This window comes from Urocitellus parryii, chromosome 11 (genome assembly GCF_045843805.1).
Source record: "Urocitellus parryii isolate mUroPar1 chromosome 11, mUroPar1.hap1, whole genome shotgun sequence".
NCBI lineage: Eukaryota > Metazoa > Chordata > Mammalia > Rodentia > Sciuridae > Urocitellus > Urocitellus parryii.
In genome coordinates, this window is record NC_135541.1 from 19,621,678 (window position 1) to 19,646,567 (window position 24,890).

Genomic DNA, 24,890 nt, shown 5'->3' on the forward strand with positions numbered 1-24,890 from the left:
AAAATGTGTTTAAGTATACAATTCAGTATAATATTAATATCCGTAATATTTATGTTACATAACCATCAATACCATTTTCAGGTTTTTATCACCCCAAACAGAATCTATACCTGTTAAGCAATAACTGCCCATCCCCCCCTCTCTCAGGACCTACTAACTGCTAATCTACTGTCTCCATGAATTTTCCTATTCTAGGTATCTCATATGAGAAGGATTATATAATTTATCCTGTTTTACTTATTTCGCTTGGCATACTATCTTCAAGGTTCATCCATGTTGCAGACATATTAGCAGAACTTCTTACGGCTGAATAATATTACATGGTATGCATATAGCACATTTTCTGTAACCATTCATGTGTTACTACCACTTTTTGGCTATTTTGAATAATGCTAAAATGAATATTGGCTGCAAGTCTATTTTGAGTACCTTTTTTCAGTCTTTTTTGAGTATATACCCAAGAGTAGAATTGCTGGGTCATATGGTAAATCTATGTTTAATTTTTTGAGGAACCAACATTGTTTTTTCCACAGCAACAGCACCATTTTACATTCTTACCAGCAGTGTCCAGATTCCAGTTTATCCACATCCTTGCTAACACTTGCTTTTTATAATTCCAGACTTGTAGTTGTGAAATGATATCTCTTAGTTTTGATTTGCCTTTCCTTAATGATTAAAAATGTTGAGCATCTTTTTTTTTAATTTTTTTTTTTTTAGTTGTAACTGGACACTTGTTTATTTTTATGTGGTACTGAGGATCGAACCCAGTGCCTCAAATGTGCTAGGTGAGTGCTCTACTGCTGAGTTACAATCCCAGCCCCTGTTAATCATCCTTTTATTTGTATATTGGCCATTTGTATATATTCTTTGGAAAAATATTTTGAATTCTTTTTGCCTATTTTTAAATTAGGTGGTATGTGTGTTGAATTTTATTTATTTATTTTAAATATTTATTTTTTAGTTTTCAGCGGACACAACATCTTTGTTGTATGTGGTGCTGAGGATCGAACCCGGGCCGCACGCATGCCAGGCGAGCGAGCTACCGCTTGAGCCACCGCTTGAGCCACCGCTTGAGCCACATCCCCAGCCCCAGTGTGTTGAATTTTAGAAGTTCTTTATATAATCCATATTTTAAACTGTTAGAAATATGTTCTCCCATTCTGAAGGATCTTTTCAATTTCTTTTTTGTTTCTTTTGTTGTTTGTGCTTTTGGTGTCATGCCTAAGAATATATCTTCAAATCCAGGGTCATAAAAATTTACCTCCTATGGTTTTCTCTAAGACTGTTGGTTTTAGCAGTATCAGGAATGGAACTCAGGGCTTTGCACATGCTGGGCAAGCAGTCTACATCCCCAGCCCTTTTAAATTTTTATTTTGAGACAAGATCTCTCTCAACAAAGGGTGGCCTGGAACTTCTGATCCTCCTGCTTCAGTTTCCTGGGTAGCAGAGATTGCAGCTGTGTCGCCGTTCCCAATTTATTGAGTTGATTTTTTAATGTGATATGAGCAAGTCCAACTTCATTCTTTGGCATCTGGAAATCTAGTTGTCTGGTGCTATTTAGTGAAAAGACAGTTCTTTCCCCATTGAGTGGACTTGATACCCTTACCTGAAAATCATTTGGCAGGCCACAGATGTGGTTGTTGTTTTTTTATTGTTTGTGTGTGTGTGCGTGCGTGTGCATGTGTGCATTCTGGATTGCTCTACCACTGAACCACAGAGCTAATCCTTTTTTAAGTTTTTGTTTTGAGGCAGGGTCTCACTAAGTTGTCCAGGCTGTCCTTGAACTTTCTATCCTCTTGCCTCATTTTAGTTACTGGAATTACAGGCATGTACTACCACACCCAGCTGTGTGGGTTTTGTCTGAACTCACAGCTCTGTTTAATTGGTCTATATAGCTATCCTTAATTCATTACCACACTTTTGGTTACTGTGGCTTTATATAGGTTATTCCACTCCCAAAAATGAATCCAAAACTTTTTGAGCTCTGACGTCATACCACCATTAGAAAATTTTATACCTGACCTTGTGTGACAAGTCAAAGTACAAATAGAAATAGGGTGTGGTGGTTTTGCCAAAAACTGGGTCCTTGTCCCTGGTGCCAATCTAATAATGAGGACATGGTTTTGAGAAAAAGGGAAAAGAAAGTTTATTGCTTTGCTAGCAAAGGAAAAAGGGGACTCCTGTCCTAGAGGCTGTGATTCTGCCCATCAGCAGGAACAGGGGCTTTTAAAGAGGTAAGTAAAAGGCTACATGCCACATGTTCTCTGTCTGGAGTTGGAATTCACTTGAAATTTGGGAGATAATAATTTCTGAGATCTTCTGGTACCATCTCCCAAAGTCTGGATTACTTTGTTCCTATGATGGCTATATACTCAGGGACAGATAAATCTGCCTAGAATGAGGAAGAAAGGTAATCCTTTCCCCTGAGATTAGAGAGGATCAGGGAGAGAGGAAGAGAAAGACACATGTCCATTTTAAAAATAAGTTTAAAACATAAAGTGGACCACTGTTTAAGTGGCACATGCTTGTAGTCACAGCAGTTTTGGGAGGCTGAGTCAGGAGGACTAGATGTTCAAGGCCAACCTAGGCAATTGACACCTTGTTCCAAAATACAAATAAAATGGACTGGGGATGTAGTTCATGAGTAGAGCACCCCTGTGTTTAGTCACCATGACCACACACACCCACAAAACATACACACATACACACACAAGATGTAGAGGAACTAAAAATATTTTATAAAAGTAACTTCAGGGGGCTGGGGTTGTGGCTCAGTGGTAGAGTGCTTGCTTAGCATGTGTGAGGCACTGGGTTCAATTCTCAGCACCACATATAAATAAATGAATAAAATAAAGGTCCATCAACATCTAAAAAATTTTTTTAAGAAGAATACTTTCAGGCTATGCGTACAAGGTGTGTTATGTGAAACATAAGTGAATTTTGTATTTGTACTTGGGTACCGAAGATATCTCATTGCATATATGCAAATATAGTATGTGTTTATTTGTAAATTTTGTGTGTATTCCAAAATCCAGAATACTTCTGGTACCAAGCATTTTGGATAAGGGATACTCAACCTGTAATAACTTATGAAATTAGGAAATATGAGTCCTATTTTAAGAGTCTGTTGTTTAATTTCCACATATTTATTAATTTTCTAATTCTTCCGATATTGCTTTCTAGCTTCATTCCATGCAATCAGTATGATTATAATCTTCTTTTTTTTTTTTTTTTTTTTGGTATTAGGAATTGAACCCAGGGGCCCTTTACCACTAAGTAATAGCCTCCCCCCCCCCTTTTTTTTCCTTTTTTGGAGAAAAGGTCTTGCTAAGTTGCTAAAGCTGGCCTCAAACCTGCAGTATTCATGCCTCAGCCTCCCAAGTCTCAGGGATCATAGGCATGTACTACCATGCCTGGCCGAGTCATCTTTTTTTTTTTTTTTTTTTTTAAGAGAAAGAGAGAGAGAGAATTTTTTAATGTTTATTTTTTAGTAATTTTTTAATGTTTATTTTTTAGTTCTTGGCACAACATCGTTGTTTGTATGTGGTGCTGAGGATCGAACCCGGGCCACACGCATGCCAGGTGAACGTGCTACCGCTTGAGCCATTTCCCCAGCCCCCTTTTTACTTTTTGAGACAGGGTCCAATTAAGTTGACAAGGCTGGTCTCCTGAGTTTGCAATCCTCCGACCTCAGCCTCCCAAGTAGCTAGAATTATAGGAGTTCACCACTTGCCTGGCCAGAGCCTGGCACGTGGTAAGTGAGCACTCTTCTGCTGAACCACAACCCCAGCCCATTTATAGAGTTTTCTTTCATCAGTTTGTTATCCCATTGCCTTTTTTTTTTTTTTTTTTTTTTTTTTTTTAATATTTATTTTTTTTAGTTTTCGGTGGACACAACATCTTTGTTTGTATGTGGTGCTGAGGATCGAACCCGGGCCGCACGCATGCCAGGCGAGCGCGCTACCGCTTGAGCCACATCCCCAGCCCCTCCCATTGCCTTCTGATATGGTTTCTGAAGATCAATTAGCTGTTGAGGAGATCCTTTATATGTGATGAGTCACTTCTTTCTTAATTTGTAGATTCTCTCTTTGTCTTTTAACAGTTTGAGCACATGTCTCAATATGGATCTCTTTTAGTTTATTCTCTTTAAGGCTCACTGAACTTCTTCATGTATAGATTCATGTCTTTCATTAAATTTGAGAAGTTTATAACCATTATTTCCTTAAATGTTATTTCTGCCCCCTTTTGTTTTCTTTTTGGTAATTCCACAGTGTATATTATTAGTCCTTATAAGTGGTGTTCCATGGGTCCATTAGATTGTTTATTTTCTTCTTTCTTTTGTTTTTGTGCTCCTCAGAGTAGGTAGTTTCAATTGTTCTGTCTTCAAGTTTACTACCACTTTTCTCCTTTTTCAAATCTGCTCTTGAACCCTTGTAGTAAATTTTTCATTTCAATAATTGTAATTTTCAGATTTAGAACATGTTTGGCTCCATTTTATAATTTCTTTCTCCTTATTGACATTCTCATTTTGATTATATATTGTTTTCCTGATGTTCTTCAGTTTTTTGACTTTTTCTTAAGCTTTTTGAGCATATTTAAGATAGCTGTTTTAAAGTCTTTATCTAGTAAGTTCAGTATTTGGGTTTCCTCATGAATGGTTTCTAGCACTGGGGTTGTGGCTCAGTGGTAGAGCACTTGCCTAGCATGTGTGAGGCCCTGGGTTCAATCCTTAGTACCACATAAAAATAAATAAAAATAAAGGCATTGTGTCCATCTACAACTAGAAAATTATACGTGTGAAAAATGGTTTTTATCATTTTATTTCTGGATTGGGCTATTACCTATCTCTTTGTATGCCTTGTAATTTTTAAATGGATATTTGAACATTATAATGTGGTAACTCTGGAAATTATTTTGGTTTTCTATTTGTCCCATCTGTTTTGGGCTCTAACCCACCCTTCCCCTTACCTGCTTTCTTTTGGAATTATTTTTTAACTTTTTAGTTGTCAATGGACTTCTATTTTATTTATTTATATGCAGTGCTGAGACTCAAACCCAGTGCCTCACACAAGTCATGCAAGTGCTCCACCACTGAGCCATAATCCTAGCCCTCTTGGAGTTTTTAAAAGTAATTTTACAAGCTGGATTCACTGGCACATGCACATTTCTATAATCCCTGCAGCTCAGGAGGCAGAGGCAGGAGGATCAGCCTCAGCAATTTAGTGAGGTCCTATGCAACTCAGCGAGACCCTGTTTCTAAATAAAATATAAAAATGGGGTTTGAGGTGGGGTTTAGTGGTTAAGAACCCTGGGTTTAATCCCTGATACCCCCCCCCAAAAAAAAAAAAGTAATTTCACTTTAGCTTCATTATTGGTTAATTTGTTTTAAAGAATTATTGCCCCAGTGATGGTGATTGAATTGAGGGACACTTACACTGAGCTACATCTTAAGGCCTTTTTGGTGGTGGTGGGGGGGGCATGCTGGGGATCAAACCCAGGGTCTTGTGTATGTGAGGCAATCACTCTATCAATTGAGCTACATCCCCAGCCCCATCTTAAGCCCTTTTTATTTTTTGAGACAGGGTCTTGCCAAATTGCTGAGGCTGGCCTTGAATTTGTATTCTCATGAGTAGCTGGGATTACAGGCATATACCATTGAACCTGGCGTAAAGACGATTTTTAGGTGTGTGGGCGGGGGTTATAAATTTACTTAAAGTATTTATCATTTCTAGTGTTCTTCATTTTGTGGAAATGTGAGTTTCCATCAAGAGTCATTTTCCTTCTGCATGAAGAACTTTAAAATTTTTTTTGATGCAGGTCTACCAGAAACAGTTTTTCAGCTTTTATTTATATGGACAAATCTCTTTTTTCCTTCTTCCCTCCCTCCCTTCCTCCCTCCCTCCCTTCCTTCCTCCCTCCCTTCCTTCCTCTCAGGGATTTAACCCAGGAGCACTTACCGAGGGAGCCACATCCCAGCCCTTTTTTGTATTTCCTTTAGAGACAGGGTCTCACTTAGTTGCTGAGGCTGGCTTTGAACTCAGTTTCCTGAGCCACTAGGGTTACAAGCGTGTGCCACCTCGCCCAGTTGTACTTTTGATGTTTTGTTTGTTTGTTTGTTTTAAATATATATATTTAGTTGTAGTTGGACACAATCCCTTTGTTTTATTTATTTATTTTTATGTGGTACTGAGGGATTGGACCCAGGGCCTCTCACGTTCTAGGTGATTGCCCTATGGCTAAGCCACAACCCCAGCGTCCTTCCATCAGCTTTTTTTTTTTTTTTTTTTTTGGTACCAGGGATTGAACTCAGGGGCACTTGACCATGAGCCACATCCCCAGCCCTGTATTTATTTTATTAGAGACAGCATCTTGCTTAGTGCCTCCCTGAATTGCTGAGGCTGGCTTTGGACTCGCGATCTTCCGAGCCATTGGGATTACAGTCTGCGCCACCACACTTGGCCAGTCATTTTTTTAAAATATTTTTATTGTTATATCAGTCAGTTTTCTATTATGGTGAAATACCTGAGGCTATGTAATTTTATAAATAAGTTGTTTATTTAGTTCATAGTTCTGAAAATTCAAGAGTATATTACTGACATCAGCTCTGTTCTAGTGAATACCTTATGGGATGGCATTGCAATAATGTATGAGGGAGACCCATGACCAGGCTTTGACTGTCATAACAACCTACTAACAGTTCACTCATGAAAAATAATTTATGGGTCCCCAGAGAACTACCTTAGTTCCTTCTAAAACCAATGCCCCCTGTGATCTATGACCTCTTTTTATATCCCACCTTCCTAAACTTCTCACCACCTGTCACACTGACCAGATTTCCAACACATGAAACATTAAGGGAGAATACACATCCAAACCTTAGCAATTGGATATGGAGTTCTAATTTGAAAGATTTTCTTCTTTTAATATACTTATGGTATAGTTTCTGACAAAAAGTCAGGCCTTTTTTTTTTTTTTTAAAGACAGGTCTTGCTAAATTGTTGAGACTGGCCTTGAACTTTCAATTCTCCTGCCTCAGCCTCCCAAGTCACTGGGATTACAGGGATGCACCACTGTGTCTAACCAAGTCATCCATTCTTATCTTTGATCTTTATGTAAAGGGTACTTAACTGTTTTTCTTTTCGTTATTGCTGGTTTTCAGGTGTTTTGTTTTGTTTTGTTGTCAATGGACTTTTATTTGTTTATATGTGGTGCTGAGAATCAAACCCAATGCCTTACACATTCTGGGCAAGCACTCTACTGCAGCCCCTTCAGGGTTTTGACCATAATTTGCCTTATTGTCGTCTCTGTTTTTATCATACTTTTTAGGCAGTATACCATCAAGTTTTTTTAATCTTCATTCATAATCCTTCCCCCTCATTTTCTCCTGTGAAACCAGTTACACAAATATATTAGAAAACATGATACTTGGGCTGGGGATGTGGCTCAAGCGGTAGCGCGCTCGCCTGGCATGCGTGCGGCCCGGGTTCGATCCTCAGCACCACATACCAACAGAGATGTTGTGTCTGCCAAGAACTAAAAAATAATAAATATTAAAAAAAAATTCTCTCTCTCTCTAAAAAAAAAGAAAGAAAACATGATACTTTCACATAGGCCCCTGAAGTATCATTTATAGGTCTACCTGGGTTAACTGATTTTATCCTCTTTATGAGTCAAAATTTTCCTAGTTCTTGGCATGTCTAGTAATTTGGGGGGTACCAGGAATTGGATTCAGGGGTACTTAACCACTAAGCCACATCCCCAACTCTATTTTGTATTTTATTTAGTGACAGGGTCTTACTGAGTTGCTTAGCACCTCGCTTTTGCTCAGGCTGGCTTTGAACTTGTGATCCTCCTGATAAAAGTTTTGACTGATAAAAGTTTTTTTATCAGTCAAAGGGCAAAGGAAATCACAAGTTTGAGTCTCATCTCAGCATCTCTTTTTTAAAAAATAAATATCTTTATTTTATTTTATTTATTTATTTTTATGTGGTGCTGAGGTTCAAACCCATCGCCTCACACATGCTAGGTGAGTGCTCTACTGCTGAGCCACAACCCCAGCCCTTGTCTCAGCATCTTAGTGAGGCCCTAAGCACCTTAGCAAGACCCTGTGTCAAAAAATAAAAAGGGCTGGGGATAGGACTTAGTGGTAAGACACCTCTAGGTTAAATCCCCAGTACTACTACTACTACTGCTACTACTACTATTACCAATAATAAAACAATTCCAAGTGTGTATAAATAGTGTTAAAATATTTAAAGAAAAATGAAATTACAGGTAAAATAGATACATTCAGTATTGAAAAAAATCAGTAAAGCAATATAAGAGTTGAACAATGTAAGTGGTTAACACTGGCAGACACCTGTATTCCTAGCTACATGGGAAGCTGAGACAGGAGGATTGAAAGTTTGAGGCCAACTTAGCAAGACCCTTTCTCAAAATGAAAAATAAGAAGTGCTGGTAATATGGCTCAGTGGTACAGTGTCCCTAGATTCAATCCCCAGTACTGTGACCCCCCCAAAAGAAGAAGAGTTGAACCATGTGATGAACCACTTAATTCATTAGACACATGACATATAGAACGCCATACACAAAAATGGAAAAGTACACATTCTCCTTAAACACACATTAAACACAGAGATTGTTTTCTTTTTTTTTTTTTTGCTTAAGACTTACTTGGACTATAGGGGCTGGGGTTATGGCTCAGTGGTACCACACTTGACTGGTATGCATGAGGCACTGGGTTCAATTCTCAGCACCACATATAAATAAATAAAGGTCTATCAATTACTAAAAAAATACTTTAAAAAAAAGGACTTGGACTATAGTGTCATTTATTAGAAATAATAAAGTTCCCAAGCATTACTGATTTTTTTTTTTTAAGAGAGAGAGAGAGAGAGAATTTTTTTTTATATTTATTTTTTAGTTTTCGGCGGACACAACATCTTTGTATGTGGTGCTGAGGATCCAACCCGGGCCGCACGCATGCCAGGCCAGCGCGCTACCGCTTGAGCCACATCCCCACCCCAACATTATTGATTTTTAAATAAAATCCATGGATATTAGCTATTCATAACTGCATTATAATGATTTTAATTTGAAGGAAATTTATAAGTCTTAGGTATTAAATTGTATCATAAGGTCATTACATTAATGACATAATTTAAGTACACATTAATTACATAATTAAGTATACAGTTTAGAATAACAGGATAAGTACAAAGAAGATAGAAATCTTACAGTAGGGCTGGGGTTGTGGCTCAGTGGTAGAGCACTTTGCCTAACATGTGTGAGGCACTGGGTTCAATTCTCAATACTACATAAGTAAATAAAATAAAGGTATTATGTCCATCTACAATTAAAAAAATATTTTTAAAGAAATTATACAGTAGGAAGGTTGGGAATGCAGCTCAGTGCTAATTGCCCCTGGATTGAATCCCAGCACTCCCCCAAAGGAGAAAAAAATAAGTATGGAAAGGTTTGTTTAACAATACACATACAGAAAATGCACACAAAAGTTTTTTTTTTTTAATTAATTTATTTAGTTAGTTTTTAGGTGGACACAGTGTCTTTACTTCACATTTATGTGGTGCTGAGAACCGAACCCAGTGTCTCACCCACTCTAGGCGAGAGTGCTACCAATCGAGCCACATCCCCAGCCCCAACACACAAAAGTTTTAACTACATTAAAGTTAAGAACTTATGGGTGTGGTGGCTCATGCCTGTAATCCCAGTGGCTCAGGAGGCTGAGGCAGGAGAATCATGAGTTCATAGACAGCCTTAGCAACTTAGTGAGGCTCTAAGTAACTCAGTGAAACCTTGTCTCTAAATAAAATATTTTAAAACATGGTTTGTTTCCACAAAAGGAGAAATATGGCTAGTAAATCATATGAAATCTAACCTCATTAGTAATCTGGAATGATGCAAGTACTTATACCCCAGTGGAACATTGTATCACACCTAGTGTACTGAAAAGTGATGATTCTAAGTGTTGTTCAAGATAATATATCAGGAGTTGAGGTTGTGGCTCAGTGGTACAGTACTTGCCTAGCATGTGTGAGGCACTGGGTTTGATTCTCAGCACCACATATAAATAAATAAAATCCTTTGACAACTAAAAAAATATTTTTAAAAGAACAAAACTATATATTAACAAAAGATAATATATCAGTGGGAACCTTTTGTTTATTGCTTAGCTAGTTAAATTAGCAACATACTGGAAGACAACTTTGACATTACAACTCATTCCTTGGAGCATCAATTCTCAAAACGTGGTCTGCAGACCCCAGTGTATCCTTGTGACCACCACTTCAGAGGGTTTTTGAAGACTAAAATGTTGTTTGCCATTTTCACTGTATTGATATCTGTACTTATGCTTTAGCTCAAATCAAGGCAGTGGTATCAAAGAATACTAGTAATCTTTGTATTCTTTACCATCAACTGTATTTTTTTAAAAATAATGTCCTTGGTGAGGCCAGACTCAGTGGCCCATAGCTGTAATCCCAGTGACTTGGGAGACTAAGACAGGAGGATCCCAAGTTTGAAGCTAGTTTCAGCAACTTAGTGAGACCCTTCTCAAAATACAAAAAGGCTCAGAGTGTAGCTCAGTGATATAATTTCCAGTGCCACCATAAATAAATAAAAGTATATCCTTAGTAATTGATTTGGGCATGTATCTCAGTGGTAGAGTGGTTGCCTAGTATGTGCAAGCTTCTGGGTTCTGTCCCTAGCACTATAAATCAAAAGAAGACTATCCCCGATGAAGCCATACAAATTCAACCCTTGAAAAATATCTGGGGAAAAATCACCTGTGAGCTTAAGTTGTTAACTATAAACTAGACTTGATTTGGGGAGGGTGAGGGTACTGGTGATTGAATCCAGGGAAGCTTAACCACTGAAACACATTTCTAGCCCTTTTCTTAGCTGTATATTTTATTAGAGACAGGGTCTCGATGAGTTGCTTAGGGCCTTGATAAATTGCTGAGGTTGGCTTTGAACTCCCAATCCTTCTGCCTCAGCCTCCAGAGCCAATGGGATTATAGGCATGCATCACTGAACCTGGCTAAACTAGCCTTTTTTTTTTTTTAAGTATTTATTTTTAGTTGTTGATGAACCTTTATTTTATTCACTTATTTATATGCAGTGCTGAGAATCAAATCCAGTGCCCCACACATGCCAGGCAAGCACTTTTACCAATGAGCCACAACTCCAGTCTGACCTTTTTTTAAAAAAAAAAAAAAAAATTTAAATTTTTAAAATTATTATTTTTGTTGTTATTGTTTATTTATTTTTAAGTGGTGCTAAGGATTGAACCCAGTGCCTCACATTGCAAGGCTACATGTGCTCTGCCACATGTGTTCTGCCACTGAGCCACCTCCCCAGCCTCCTCCCCCCTTTTTTTAATGAATCTTTTTTTTTAATATTTACTTTTTAGTTGTAGTTGGATGCCATACCTTTATTTTACTTATTTTTATGTGATGCTGAGGACCGAACCCTGGACCTTGCACTTGCTAGACGAATGCTCGGCTGAGCCACAACCCCAGCCCTCTGACATTTTTTTTTTAACACTATTTTTACTTGGAAGAATGAGTATCAGACAAACTATGGTTATTCAGGTTTGGATATTAGGGATTTTCATAAAATGAGTCAGTATTTGCCAATAATCCAATTTTAGCTTTTAAACAGAATTTCTGCTGGGTGTGCAGGTGTGGTAGTGCATGCCTATAATTAATCCAGCAACTCAGGAAGATCAGTGTGTGTGTGTGTGTGTGTGGGGGGGTTCTGGGGATTGAACCCAAGGCCTTGTGCATGAGAGGCAGGCACTCTATCAACTGAGCTATATCCCGAGCCCTGGCCTCAGCAATTTTGTGACACCCTGTCTAAAAAAAATAAAAAGGGCAGGGGGATGTAGGTAGCTCAGTGGTAGAGTGACACTGAATTCAATCTCCAGTACTGCCCTTATCCCCAAAATTTAGAATTTCAGAAAATGTATCTATCACTGATTCCTCAGTAGCTTCCCCATAGATTTGTGGGTTTGTTTTTTTTTTGTTGTTGTTAGTTTTGGTACTGGGGATTGAACTCAGGGGTACTCAACCACTGAGCCACATCCCCAGTCCTATTTTGTATTTTATTTAGAGACGGGTTCTCACTGAGTTGCTTAGTGCCTTGCAATTACAGAGGTTGGCTTTGAACTTGCGATTCTCCTGTCTTAGTCTCTCAAGCCACTGGGATTACAGGCATGTGCCACTGTGCCCAGCATTCCCCATAGATTTGTAACAGGAAAAAGCTAGAGGGAAAAGACCCACAGAAAAATAAAGTGTGATATAGTTAAATTGTGAAATAATAAAATAGGAAAAAATAATGAAATATAGCTACATGCAGAAACATGAGTGAATCTTAGAAACCCAGAAAATGGGGGTGAAATCACTTTCAGAAGACAAAACAGATTGTTTAGGGACATATATATGTGTGATTAATAGCAAAGACAAAAGTAAAAATGATAAAATTTCATGATAATGGGGCATTGTTGTTGTTGTTGTTGTTGGAGATGAGGGATTCTAGAATAGGGGAAGAGCGCAGGACGACTAATTTTAAGCATATTGATAATGTTCTTAGATTGGGTGATAGGTTTGCAGATATGTACTGTATTATTTTGCTTGGTAATATCTGAGTTTATTGGGCAAATCATGGCTCTTTTTTTTTTGTGGAATGGCTTGATCATAACTTGTGATAATTTGCCCTGGCATTGTTCTGAGAAGTACTCACAGTCAAACTTTTTTTTTTTTTTTTTTTTTCAGTGCCAGGGATTGAACCATGGGCCTTGTACATGCTAGGCAAGTGCTACCACTGAGCAATATCCCCAGCCCATTTCACATGCATTAAACTATTTAATCTTTATACAGGTTGAACATTGAAAATTTGAAATCCCAAGCACTTTTGATCTTAAGTATTTAGGGTAAGGAGTACTCAGCCTGTAATAACTCAGTAAAATAGGAATGATCATGATCCTGTTTTTTGTTTGTTTGTTTATACTGGGGATTGAACCCAGTGACACTTAACCAACTAAATCACATCCACAGCTCTTTTTATTTCTTATTTTGAGATGGAGTCTCACTAAGTTGCGTAAGGCCTCACTAAGTTGTTGAGGCTGGCTTCAAACTTGCTATCTTTCTGCCTCCGCCTCCTAAGCTGCTGGGATTTTGGCTGTGTACCTCTGTACCCCCCTGTGACCCTGTTTTAAAGAGAAGATCCTGGGCTGGGGATAGAGCTCAGTTGGTAGAGTGCTTGTGTTGTCTGCACAAGGCCCTGGCTTTGATTCCCCGGCACCAAAAAAACAAAAAAAAAAAAAAAAAGAAGAAGAAGAAGAAGATCCTGAAGGAAAAAGATTAAAGGAATTTGTTCAGGTTGCTTGACTAACAAGTTGAAGAACCAGGATTTGAACCCAGACAATCTGGTCCCTGGGCCCATACCTTTTTAACTACTATATGTATACCAATTGCTGTGATACCACCTATGTAACAAGCTTATTATTATTAAAGGAGACTGTTGAGTATGTGTTCACCTGCCATGTTTGTAGGCATGGCACAGGAGATTTTAGGTACAGTTATTGGATTATTGGGCCTCCCTGAGAAGCATTGGTCCTACTGGAATAGGAGAGGATAGAGCATGGTTAGGAACAAGAGCACAATGAAAAAGAAATGCTGTCTACTTGAGAGTCTTTGACACTGTGTTTATATTTTCCCTTCTAGAGACCATGGCGAGCCCAGGAAAAGACAATTATCGAATGAAGAGCTATAAGAACAATGCCTTGAACCCCGAGGAAATGAGGCGAAGAAGAGAGGAAGAGGGCATTCAGCTCCGGAAGCAGAAGCGGGAGCAGCAAGTGGGTTAACCAGAATATTCTCAAACATTTTATCAGGGAAACAGTTTAGTTGCTATGGTTAGCCTTTACCTTGACACTCAACTTTCCCTTAGGAATGTTTAGCTTAGCTACTTAGTGGGCCAGTCATCCAGTTTCATTTTGGGTTTTTTTTTTTTCCCCAGTTCTAGGGATTGGACCCAGGAGTGCTTTTCCACTGAGCTACATTCCTAGCCCTTTTAATTTCTTTCTTTTTTTTAAGACATGTCACTAAGTTAGTTGCTTAAGCTGGCCTTATAGCCTTAAACTTGTGGTTCTCTTCCTCAGCATTCAGCCAGTGGGATGACAGGTGTGCAAAACAGTATCCACCTTCCAGTCTGCTTTTGTGAAGAAGTGTTGGAAGCTTTAAGAAAGGGAGAACCGGGGCTGGGGATGTGGCTCAAGCGGTGGTGCGCTCACCTGGCATGCGTGTGGCTCAGGTTCAGTCCTCAGCACCACATACAAACAAAGATGTTGTGTCCACCGAAAACAACAAAAAAAAAATGAATATTAAAGTTCTCTCTCTCTTAAAAAAAAAAAAAAAGGAGAAGAGAAAAACTCATTGAGTTTATTTAAAAAGAAAAAGGGAGGGCTGGGGATGTGGCTCAAGCGGTAGCACGCTCGCCTGGCATGTGTGCGGCCCGGGTTCGATCCTCAGCACCACATACAAACAAAGATGTTGCGTCCGCCGAGAACTAAAAAATAAATAGTAAAAAAATTAAAAAAAAAAAAAAAGAAAGAAAGAAAGAAAAAGGGAGAACCAATCCCTAATTTGTGTCTTTTAGCCTTCAAGTTATACTTCCATGTGCCCCTTGTCTTTGTCACACTGCTGTCAGTGTAGGGTCAGTGTCCTTGAAGGCCCAGCTCCCAGACTTAAGAGTCTTATCCGCCATTCTGGGCTGTATTCTACTTGAGTTTATTCTTTGTAAGTGTCCCTCAGACTGAGACTAAACTATTGCTTTACCTTACCACTGCCACATTGGTGCCTTGCTTAGATCTAGATTTAGTTACCTAACCTGCTTTTGCCCACCTTCTTGCTATACTGTTATTCCTTTCCTTCAAAGCCCTTTGTCCCCTCACCTCCATTACTGGGAATTGAAGCCAGGGGCACTCTACCATTGAGCTATATCCCTAGCACTTTTTGTTCTTTTATTTATTTTTATTGTTTCTAGACAGAGTTGGTCCTACTAGGTCACTGAGGCTGTCTTCAAATTTGGCAATCTCTCTGCTTTAGCTTCCTGAGTTGCTGGGATTACAAACAAGCATCACCAGACCCAGCGCCTTCAAAACCTTTTATACCTATCATCTTTTATATAAAAGGCAAAGAAATAGTGTTATTTGTTTTTTGTTTTGTTCTGTTTGCTTATAAAAATGTAAACTGGTTGGGGTTGTGGCTCAGCAGCAGCGCTCTTGCCTACCACGGTGCAAGGCGCTGGGTTCAGTCCTCAGCACTACATAAAAATAAATTTAAAATTAAAGGTATTGTGTCCAACTACAACTTAAAAAAGAAAAAATATGAACAATTAGCCAGGTATGGTGGCACATGCCTGTAATCCTAGCAGCCCAGAAGCCTGAGGCAGGAGGATCACAAGTTCAAAATCAGCCTCAGCAATTTAGTGAGAACCTATTTCAAAATAAAAATTTAAAAAGATCTAGGGATATGATTCAATGGTTAATAATGTCTCAGGTTCAATACCCAGAACCAACTTTTTTTTTTAATTGCCAGGAATTGAACCCAGGTGTGCTAGCCACTGACTAAGCCCCATCCCCACCCTTTTTTATATCTTATTTAGAGACAAGGTGTCTCTGAGTTGCTTAGGGCCTTGCTAAGTTGCTGAGGCTGGCTTTGAACTCGAGATCCTCCTGCCTCAGCTTCCTGAGCCACTGAAATTATATGTGTCTGCCACCAGGCCAGGCAGTAAAAAAAAATTTTTTTGAAAAGTGAACAATTCTACTTATGTAACATAAGAATAAAGCTATATATAGGGCTGAGGTTGTGGCTTGGCGGTAGAGTGCACACTTAGCACATGTAAGATCCTGGGTTCAATCCTCAACACCACATCAGGATAAATAAATAAAATAATGGTTTAAATAAAAGAAAGAATAAAGCTTTGTGGTATTATTCCATTGTCAGTATTTAAAGCTTGGCATCCTTTTCTCAGTTACTTTACCATTTGCTTATCAGTTATGCCATAATTTAACATTGGATTATTGATATTTTGATTTGGTTTGTTTCAGTGAGTAGTCTTACCATTTTTCTTCACTTTACTTTTAGCTTTTTAAACGAAGAAATGTGGAGCTGATTAATGAAGAAGCCGCCATGTTTGATAGTCTCCTCATGGACTCCTATGTGAGCTCTACAACTGGGGTAAGGCTCTTGTATGTGCCTGATGCAGACCAGGGACATATTTGCTTCTACAGAATAGAAATTGGATGGTTCATGTCATTTAGTAGCTTTGCCAATAATGCTAAGCTCTTTCTTCCATGGGCCATTTTATAGATGGTCAGAGTTTGGTTGTTTTTTGTTTGTTTTTTTTTTTGGTACTAGGGATTGAACTCAGGGGTACTTGACCATTGAACCACATCCCTGGTCCTATTTTGTATTTTATTTAGAGACAGGGTCTCACTGAGTTGCTTAGCGCCTCGATTTTTGCTGAGGCTGGCTTTGAACTCGCAATCCTCCTGTCTCAGCTTCCCAAGTCACTGGGGTTACAGGCTTGCTCCACCTGGTCAGTTGAAAGAGTCAAAAAGGATTTATGTCTGATAGAAACACCTGAGGAAACATAAGAGAAGCCATTTTTTGCTTCAGAGATTAGGAATCACTTCTAAATATTCCAACTTGAAGCAGCCGGGGGTTAAACGAACGCTCTCTCCTAAGCTACTATGCCATCCTCTTACCCTAAAATTTTTAAAAGAAGGATGCCAAGCAAGAGTGTGTGCTCACAGCCGGGTGTAGTGGCGTATGCCTATAATCCCAACGGTTCGGGAGGCTGAGACAGGAGGCAAATAAAATACAAAATAGGACTGGGTATGTGGCTCATGGTCAGGTGCCCCTGAGTTCAATTCCTAGTACCAAAAGAAAAAAAAAAGTGTGTTTATATCTTTGTTCACATTTGGTTCTGGTGTTGGTTTGCAAAGTCCTAAACTTGTTTTATATTCTAGGAGAGTGTGATCACAAGAGAGATGGTGGAGATGCTCTTTTCTGATGATTCTGACTTGCAATTAGCAACCACACAGAAATTCCGGAAACTGCTCTCCAAAGGTATAAAGTCTAGTCATTTTTGAAGAAACCCTATATGATTTAGCTTCTTTCCTTTCACTAGTATCAACTGTTCTGCCTCTTGATTATTCTGCTCTAACCCTTCTGGCTTTGGCATTTCTCTCTTTTTTTTTTTAATTATTTTTTTAATTATAGGTGGACATAATATCTTCATGTTTATTTTTATGTGGTGCTGAGGATCAAACCCAGGGCCTCATGCTTGCAAGGCAAACGCTGTATCACTGAGCTACAACCCCAGCCCCCTACCTACCTTTTTATTTCACCCTTTACTTCTATCTAAAAATGTCAAGCTGGGGGCTAGGGATGTGGCTCAAGCGGTAATGTGCTCGCCTGGCATGCATGCGGCCTGGGTTCGATCCTCAGCACCACATACCAACAAAGATGTTATTTCCGCTGAAAACTAGAAAATAAATATTGAAAAATTCTCTCTCTCTCTCTCTCTCTCAAAAAAAAAAAATAAATAAATAAAAATAAAAATGTCAAGCTATCCCCTACACTCAGCAGTTTTTAATCTCCTTACTTATGTCCTCCCCCCCCCATCTCTACAGGCAATTGGGATTTCTTACATAAAATAGCATAGTATTAACCTATACCTATCCTCTGGTATACTCTAGGTTCATCCCCAGATTATTAAATACCTAATACAGTATAAATTCTATGTAAATAATTGTTACATTATCTAGGAAATAATGACAAACAGGGAAAAGTCTATATAGATTTTTTTTTTCCCTTTTGGTACTGGGGATCAAAATTCATGGCGCTCTACCACTGAACTATATCCCAGGGTTTGCAAATATTTTTGACAGACATTTGGTTGATATACAGATGCAGAGGGTAAATATACTTCCTTTTTTTAATATTTATTTTTTAGTTTTTGTTGGACACAATATCTTTTTTTTTTTTTTAAAGAGAGAGAGAGAGAGTGTGTTTTTTAATATTTATTTTTCAGTTCTCGGCGGACACAACATCTTTGTATGTGGTGCTGAGGATCAAACCCAGGCCGCACGCATGCCAGGCAGACGCGCTACCACTTGAGCCACATCCCAGCCCTGGACACAATATCTTTATTTATTTATTTTTATGTGGTGGTGCTAAGGATCGAACCCAGGACCCCGCAAGTGCTTGGCAAGCCCTCTACTGCTGAGCCACAATCCCAGCCCAAATATACTGATTGTGACTCTGTGGTAGAGCGCTTGCCTAGCATGTGTGAGGCACTGGGTTTGATTCTTAGCATTGCATATAAATAAATGAATAAAATAAAGGTCCATCAACATCTAAAAAAATATTTTAAAAAATATTGGTTGTGTGAGCTGGGCACACAGTGGTGCATGCCTATACTCTTCATTACCCCCACCCCCACAAAAAAGGGGGGCAGCCTGCCCCAGTACCAAAGGAAAAAAATAATAATAGTATGAATATATATGATGTATGATAGGAAAAATATTTCTTACTCCAGTATATTAAGCATTCCTCCCAAGAAAGGACTACTGGTCTTAGAAGGGAAATGTGCTCATCCTTTGGACTTTCTTCTTTCCCTTATCATTTTGCACTTACATTCATTCAGTAGATCAAAGTAAGCATATCTAAATTAGGAATGATTTTATACTTCAGCATGACACCTATATTATGCAGTTCAGAAATGAGAAGGTATTTTTAAAACAATCTTACCAAAAGAGTATTTGGGAATGTTTGTAAGGGTGGTCAGAAATATCTAAGAAAGATTGTGAATTCACCATAGTAAACAGATTAGCCAAAGCCTCTCCTTACTTTTCATCTTTCCCCCTCTTAACTCTTCCAGAGCCTAGTCCACCAATAGATGAAGTTATCAACACTCCAGGAGTAGTTGATCGGTTTGTAGAGTTTCTGAAGAGGAATGAGAATTGTACATTACAGGTAAAGCCTAGGGGAATGCATGACCAGATGAAAGCCCTTCATCCAAGAAATTACAGTGAGATGTTTCTGCATCTCTCAGGAAATAGACAATAGTAATATGAAGAAACATTTAAGGGAATTGTCAGTTTCCCTCAGAGGTCTTGGCTTCAAAGAAGAGAGCCAAAATCTCAAACAATCTCAGTGTGCCAGGCATTGTGGTACACGCTTATAATCCCAGCTGTTTGGGTGGTTGAGACAAGAGGATCAAGTTTTAGGCCTGCCTGGGAACTTAGCAAGACCCTGTCTCAAAATAAAAAATAAAAAGGGCTGGAGACATACTCATGATAGAATACTTAATTAGCATGCATGAGATCCTGGGTCTGAACCCTAGTAGGAAAAAAAAATTCTCTTAAACTTAGCTAATGTGAGGTAACATTAGCCTCACATTAGCTAGATTTAAGCATTTCCCAGTATATATGTACTTCAGAGTGACCCATGGTGGTATGGTGGTGCAGGATTAAATAAAGCCCATTTAAGCCCAGTTCCATCTTCACCATGTGTCAGTGTCATATCAGTGTTCTTCCCCCAATTTAAAGTGGGGAGGGGAGAGACTTGTGTTTGATTTTGTTTTCACTCATGGGCAAGAGGCTTAGTGTTTTGAACCAACTGGTAGGCATGATTGCTCAGACCTCTCAATCATGGCTTAATCTCACTTTCAGTTTGAAGCTGCCTGGGCTCTAACAAACATTGCCTCTGGAACCTCTCAGCAGACCAAAATTGTCATTGAAGCAGGGGCTGTTCCCATTTTTATAGAGCTGCTTAACTCGGACTTTGAGGATGTACAGGAACAGGTACATTTTGCTAAATTCTTAATGGCATCAATAATATAAAAAGTGTGTGTGTGTATCTTTGTCCCGGTTCTTGGCGTAGTGCTCTTAAATTCGTGGGAATTTTCTGAGTGATAAGCATCTTTTGTTGCTTATAGAACTCCTTTGGAACACACCTGAATATATGGGATGAGTGACTTAGAGGGGAACCTCTTGGTAGCCTTCAGATGATTTTGGTCACCAGAAAGATGAAATGTAGGATTAAAGGGTGGGAACTCAGCCCCACCTCCCACACATATCCCCAGGAAGTGGTATGAAGGAGTCTGGAGATGGGATTATAAGAACTCTTGAACAATGGAACTTCCTGGGTTGGCAAGCACATCCATGTGCTAGAAAAGTGTCAGAGGGCACGGAGGCTTTGCATCTCCACTCTCTCCTACTCCATACCTTTCCCCATGCATCTCTTCCATTTGGCTCTTCCTGAGCCTTATCTTTTATAATATACTGGGTAAATGTGATGTTTTCTTGAATTCTCTGTGTCATTCCAGTTAATTACCAAATCTGAGAAAGAAATGTAGGAATCCCCAGTTTTATAGTTGATCAGTCAGAAGTACCAGGTGGTTCCCTAGGGCTTGTGACTGGTATCTGAAGGGGGGGTGTCTTCTGGAACTGACCTGTGGCATTTGCTAACTTCAAGAGTTAGTGTCAGAATGAAATTATTGGACACATAGTGTCAGATAATTGTTAGTGTGGGAAGAATTCCATATATTTTGTGTCAGAAGTAATGTTGGAAGAGACACAACAGTAATTCAGTACTCACAGATTATGGAGATAAAGGTAGGACTTCCAGGCTGAGCATAGTGGCTCAAGCCTGTAATCCCAGCGATTTAGGAGGCTGAGGCCAGAGGATCACAAGTTCAAAACCAGCCTCAGCAATTTAGCAAGGCTCTAAGCAGTTTAGTGAGACCATCCCAAAATAAAATGGGCTAGGAATGTGGCTCAGTAGTTAAGCACCACTGGCTTCAATCTCTAGTATCAAAAATAAAAAGAACTTCCATTTCCCCCACTGAACTTTTGCTAGTTGAATGGAAATGGAAGAGTAGTTAATGGGATCTTTCCTCCATTGCTATGTATAGAGTTGGCTTCCAGGATGGCTATTAGAATACAACTTTCTGGTCACTTATTTTCCTGGGGTGTCAGGATGGTGGGTTCTGGATTTGGTTTCTCTGGAGACAGCAGTACTGTCTTCCTCTACTGAACCATGACTTCCTAAAATTCCTTGTAGAACATGTGCTCAATAAGGACTTTCACAGGGAGGTTTCCTGAGCTTGTTTAGTATGTCTCAGGCCTTGATTGACATTGTTCTCAGCCTACTGGGTATTCTGCAGGACTGAATACAAGGTTATTACAGAAGGTACCAGGCTCTATTGATGACAGTTTTATTATCCCCTTTTCAGGCAGTCTGGGCCCTAGGAAACATAGCTGGAGATAGTTCCATTTGCCGAGATTACGTCTTGAACTGTTCCATCCTTAATCCTTTGTTAACGTGAGTAATTAAAATTATTTGCACCTGGGGCATCTATAGATGGCCTTGTGCCAGGTCATTTGGGGACAATTTACTTGATCTCTAAAGATAACAGATATATACAAAAACCTTAGAAGTGCATTCCGATCCTCAAAAATTTTATCTTTTACTTTACATAAAAGATACATTTTGAGACTAAGAAACTTTTGCCCCTGGTCTGTGTTAAGGAATGCCATGTTCCTTAACCTCGTAATTCTATAGAACCTTATGTTTGTCATATCTGCTTCATTGAACCAAGGAGAAAAGAAATCCAACCTTCTCTAAAATGTATTGATTTGCTGTAGGGTTATTCATAGATACATTGGACAATTTTGTTGTAAATCATAGATCAAAGGCCCCATGAAAAGTCATCTAGGCCCCTCTCTCATTCCCTTCTCCACCCCATATTAGAGTAAGCTACATCTAAACCAAAAGATATGAATGAACTTCTCTTGCTCATAGACTACCAGTGTCACTTTCTTGAGAATGGAAAGTGATAGGAAATCATTCCATTACTGCCTAACACCCTCCTACTCTTTGTACAGGAATTGTGCACAGACTTAGGGGCACAATGTGTCCTACTTAAAATCTTTCAGGCTTACTTAAAGTCTGTCCTCTGTTTGGTCCCTGTTATCTATGGTGTTAACTAGCCACAGCGGTCCTCTGCAGAAGCCAGCCAAATCACTCTATTAGTTTAGTTCTATGAGAAAGTGGCTGCTAGAGTCTTAGGGTCTGATTGGATTTCTCCCCTTCCTCTGGGGTTTGAGCACCTATGCCAGGGCATCAGTGCTTAGAATCTGGCTTTGCTCTTTCCTTCAGACTCCTCACCAAGTCCACACGTCTGACAATGACACGGAATGCAGTCTGGGCCCTGTCAAATCTCTGCCGAGGGAAGAATCCACCCCCAGAGTTCGCAAAGGTAAGAGAGCTGCTTCTCAGTCCCTAAGGATAGTTGATTCATCATGTGGAGTTTTTAACGTCTTTAGATTTCCCTTTGAGTCTCAAATCTCAGGAGTCAGTTGTTAGTAAAGTAGGTGATCTTGCATGCCTAGATGGTAAAAGTGAAAAGTAGGCCTGAGGTTTAATAATAGAGATTCCCCAGGATCTAGAATTACTTCTTGGGGCAGGGGTTAGCAATGTTAGTGTTAGTAATAGAGCTGATGTAACCCTGTCCCCGTGTGAGTCCTTCTCACTCTGCTTCCAACAGGTCTCTCCTTGTTTGCCTGTACTATCTCGCCTACTCTTCAGCAGTGACTCAGACTTACTGGCAGATGCTTGCTGGGCTCTCTCTTACCTGTCTGATGGCCCCAATGAGAAGATCCAAGCAGTCATAGACTCTGGAGTCTGCCGGAGATTGGTAGAGCTTTTGATGTGAGTGGTTTCAGGGTAAAGGTTCCCAAAGGTTCTCCAAGCTCATGCCAAAGAGCTGCAGCTAGCAGTTTGTTGTCCTACTCAGGTGTGGAGGCATGAGGCTGTTACCAGCCCTGGTGATCAGCAGTGCTGAATATGGTATGCTGGCTCTCCACTGATCAGATCTTCTCCTCTGTAGGCACAACGATAACAAAGTGGCTTCTCCTGCCCTGAGAGCTGTGGGTAACATTGTCACTGGGGATGACATCCAGACCCAGGTAAGGAAAAGGAATGTCTAGTATCCTAACTAAAACTAATTATAATATTTTGGTTTTTTGTTTTGGGGGGTTTTTTTGGTGGTCCTAGGGATTGAATCCAGGGTCTCTTATGTGCTGGGCAGGTACTCTACCACTGAACTACATCCTCAGTCAATTCAGGCCAGCTATGGGAGAGCATTGTGGAGAACTTTCCTGCCTGATGGAAGGTGGCATGGCATAGCATAGAAAGCATAGTCTTGAGTAAAACAATTCCAGCTCTGCCAGCTCTATATGATCACAGTCGATTGGTTTCTTCATTTCTTCTACAAATCAGAATCTGATAATCATCATCCAATTAGTTTTTGTGAAAGAAAACAAAATACAATAACTGCACTGAGTGGGATATTATAAAGTTAAGTCTGAGCTGTGATCCTTTTGAGATATGGAAACCTACACCCCTCTATCCTAGACCTTTAGGAACCCATCGACATTACCTCATGTTAATATAAGCACCTCCAAGCCAGGCGTGGGTGTAATCCCACTGACTGTAGAAGCTGGGACAGGAGAATTGCTTCAGCCCAGGAGTTTGACATCATTACAGTATTCTTTCTTTAATTTTGTTTTGTTGTTGTTTTTCTGGTACTGGGGATTGAATCCAGGGCCTTGCCATATAGGCAAGTACTCTAACTGGACTACATCCTCAACCCAAGCCTGAGTTTGGGACTACCCTGGGCAACATAGTGAGATCTTGTTTCAAAAAAAAATAACCTCTAGGTGATCATGATGGTACATGCCTATAATCCCAGTGACTCTGGAGGCTGAAACAGGAGAATCATAAATTTGAGAGCTGCCTCAGCAACTTCTGCCTTAAGTGATTTAAAAAAAAAATTTTTTTTTAGTTATAGATGGACACAATTTCTTTATTTTGTTTATTTTTATGTGGTGCTGAGAATCGAACCCAGTACCTCACATGTGTGAGGTAAGTGCTCTGCCACCGAGCTGCAAACCCAGCCCCTGCCTTAAGTAATTTAGTGAGAATCTCAGTAAATAAAGAATTGGGAATGTAGCTCAGTGGTAAAATGCCCCTGTGTTTAATCCCCAATACATACATACATACATAAATAAATAAATAAAAGAAAACCTCTCCAGTGAGGACACAGTAGCCAGTTTCCCCTGGCTAGAGGTATAGGTATTCCACAGAGGCTCCAAAGGCTGAGAGAGGAGAATCCCATGTTCAAAGCCAGCTTTAGCAATGGCGAGGCACTAAGCAACTCAGTGAGACCCTGTCTCTAAATAAGATACAAAATAGGGCTGGGGATGTGGGTCAGTGGTTGAGTGCCCAAGTTCAATCCCTGGTACTTCGCCGTCAAAAAACAAAAAAAAGATATGGGTATTCTTTTTTTTTTTTTTTTTAGATATGGGTATTCTTGTAGTTGGCATAATTTTGTGGGATTCCTTTTTTTTTTTTTTTTTTTTGCTTAACCACTGATCCACATCCCCAGACCTTTTTGATTTTATAAGTGAGGAATCTCTCACTCACACACATACCCTCATTTTCTAAATCATTTTGTGTATGTGTGTGAGATGTGGGTATGTGCATCCATGTATTTGCATGCTGTACTCAAAACATTAAGATATCACAAAATTTATCATTTTAGCCATTTCCAAGTCTATAGTTCAGTGACATTAAATATAGTCACATTGTTATTCAGTCATCACTACCATCCATCTATAGAACTTTTCATTGTCTCAGACTGAAACTCTATACCCATTACACAATAACTCCCCATTCTTCCATTGTCTGTACTCTAGTAACCACCATTCTACTGTCTGTGTGACTTTGACT

The 24,890-nt window shown here is 39.4% G+C and overlaps 1 protein-coding gene across 2 annotated transcripts in view; it reads left to right on the top strand.

The window, feature by feature from the left end:
- Nucleotides 1-24,890, top strand: part of Kpna6 (karyopherin subunit alpha 6) — a 59,015-nt gene that overhangs the window by 25,310 nt on the left and 8,815 nt on the right. For both annotated transcript variants that reach the window (XM_077791670.1, XM_077791669.1), the window contains exons 2-10: nucleotides 13,746-13,879; nucleotides 16,170-16,262; nucleotides 17,057-17,156; nucleotides 18,973-19,067; nucleotides 19,766-19,897; nucleotides 21,331-21,419; nucleotides 22,257-22,356; nucleotides 22,645-22,808; nucleotides 22,987-23,065. In XM_077791670.1, coding sequence (XP_077647796.1) covers nucleotides 13,746-13,879; nucleotides 16,170-16,262; nucleotides 17,057-17,156; nucleotides 18,973-19,067; nucleotides 19,766-19,897; nucleotides 21,331-21,419; nucleotides 22,257-22,356; nucleotides 22,645-22,808; nucleotides 22,987-23,065 — 986 coding nt within the window. The remainder of the gene's footprint in view (nucleotides 1-13,745; nucleotides 13,880-16,169; nucleotides 16,263-17,056; nucleotides 17,157-18,972; nucleotides 19,068-19,765; nucleotides 19,898-21,330; nucleotides 21,420-22,256; nucleotides 22,357-22,644; nucleotides 22,809-22,986; nucleotides 23,066-24,890) is intronic.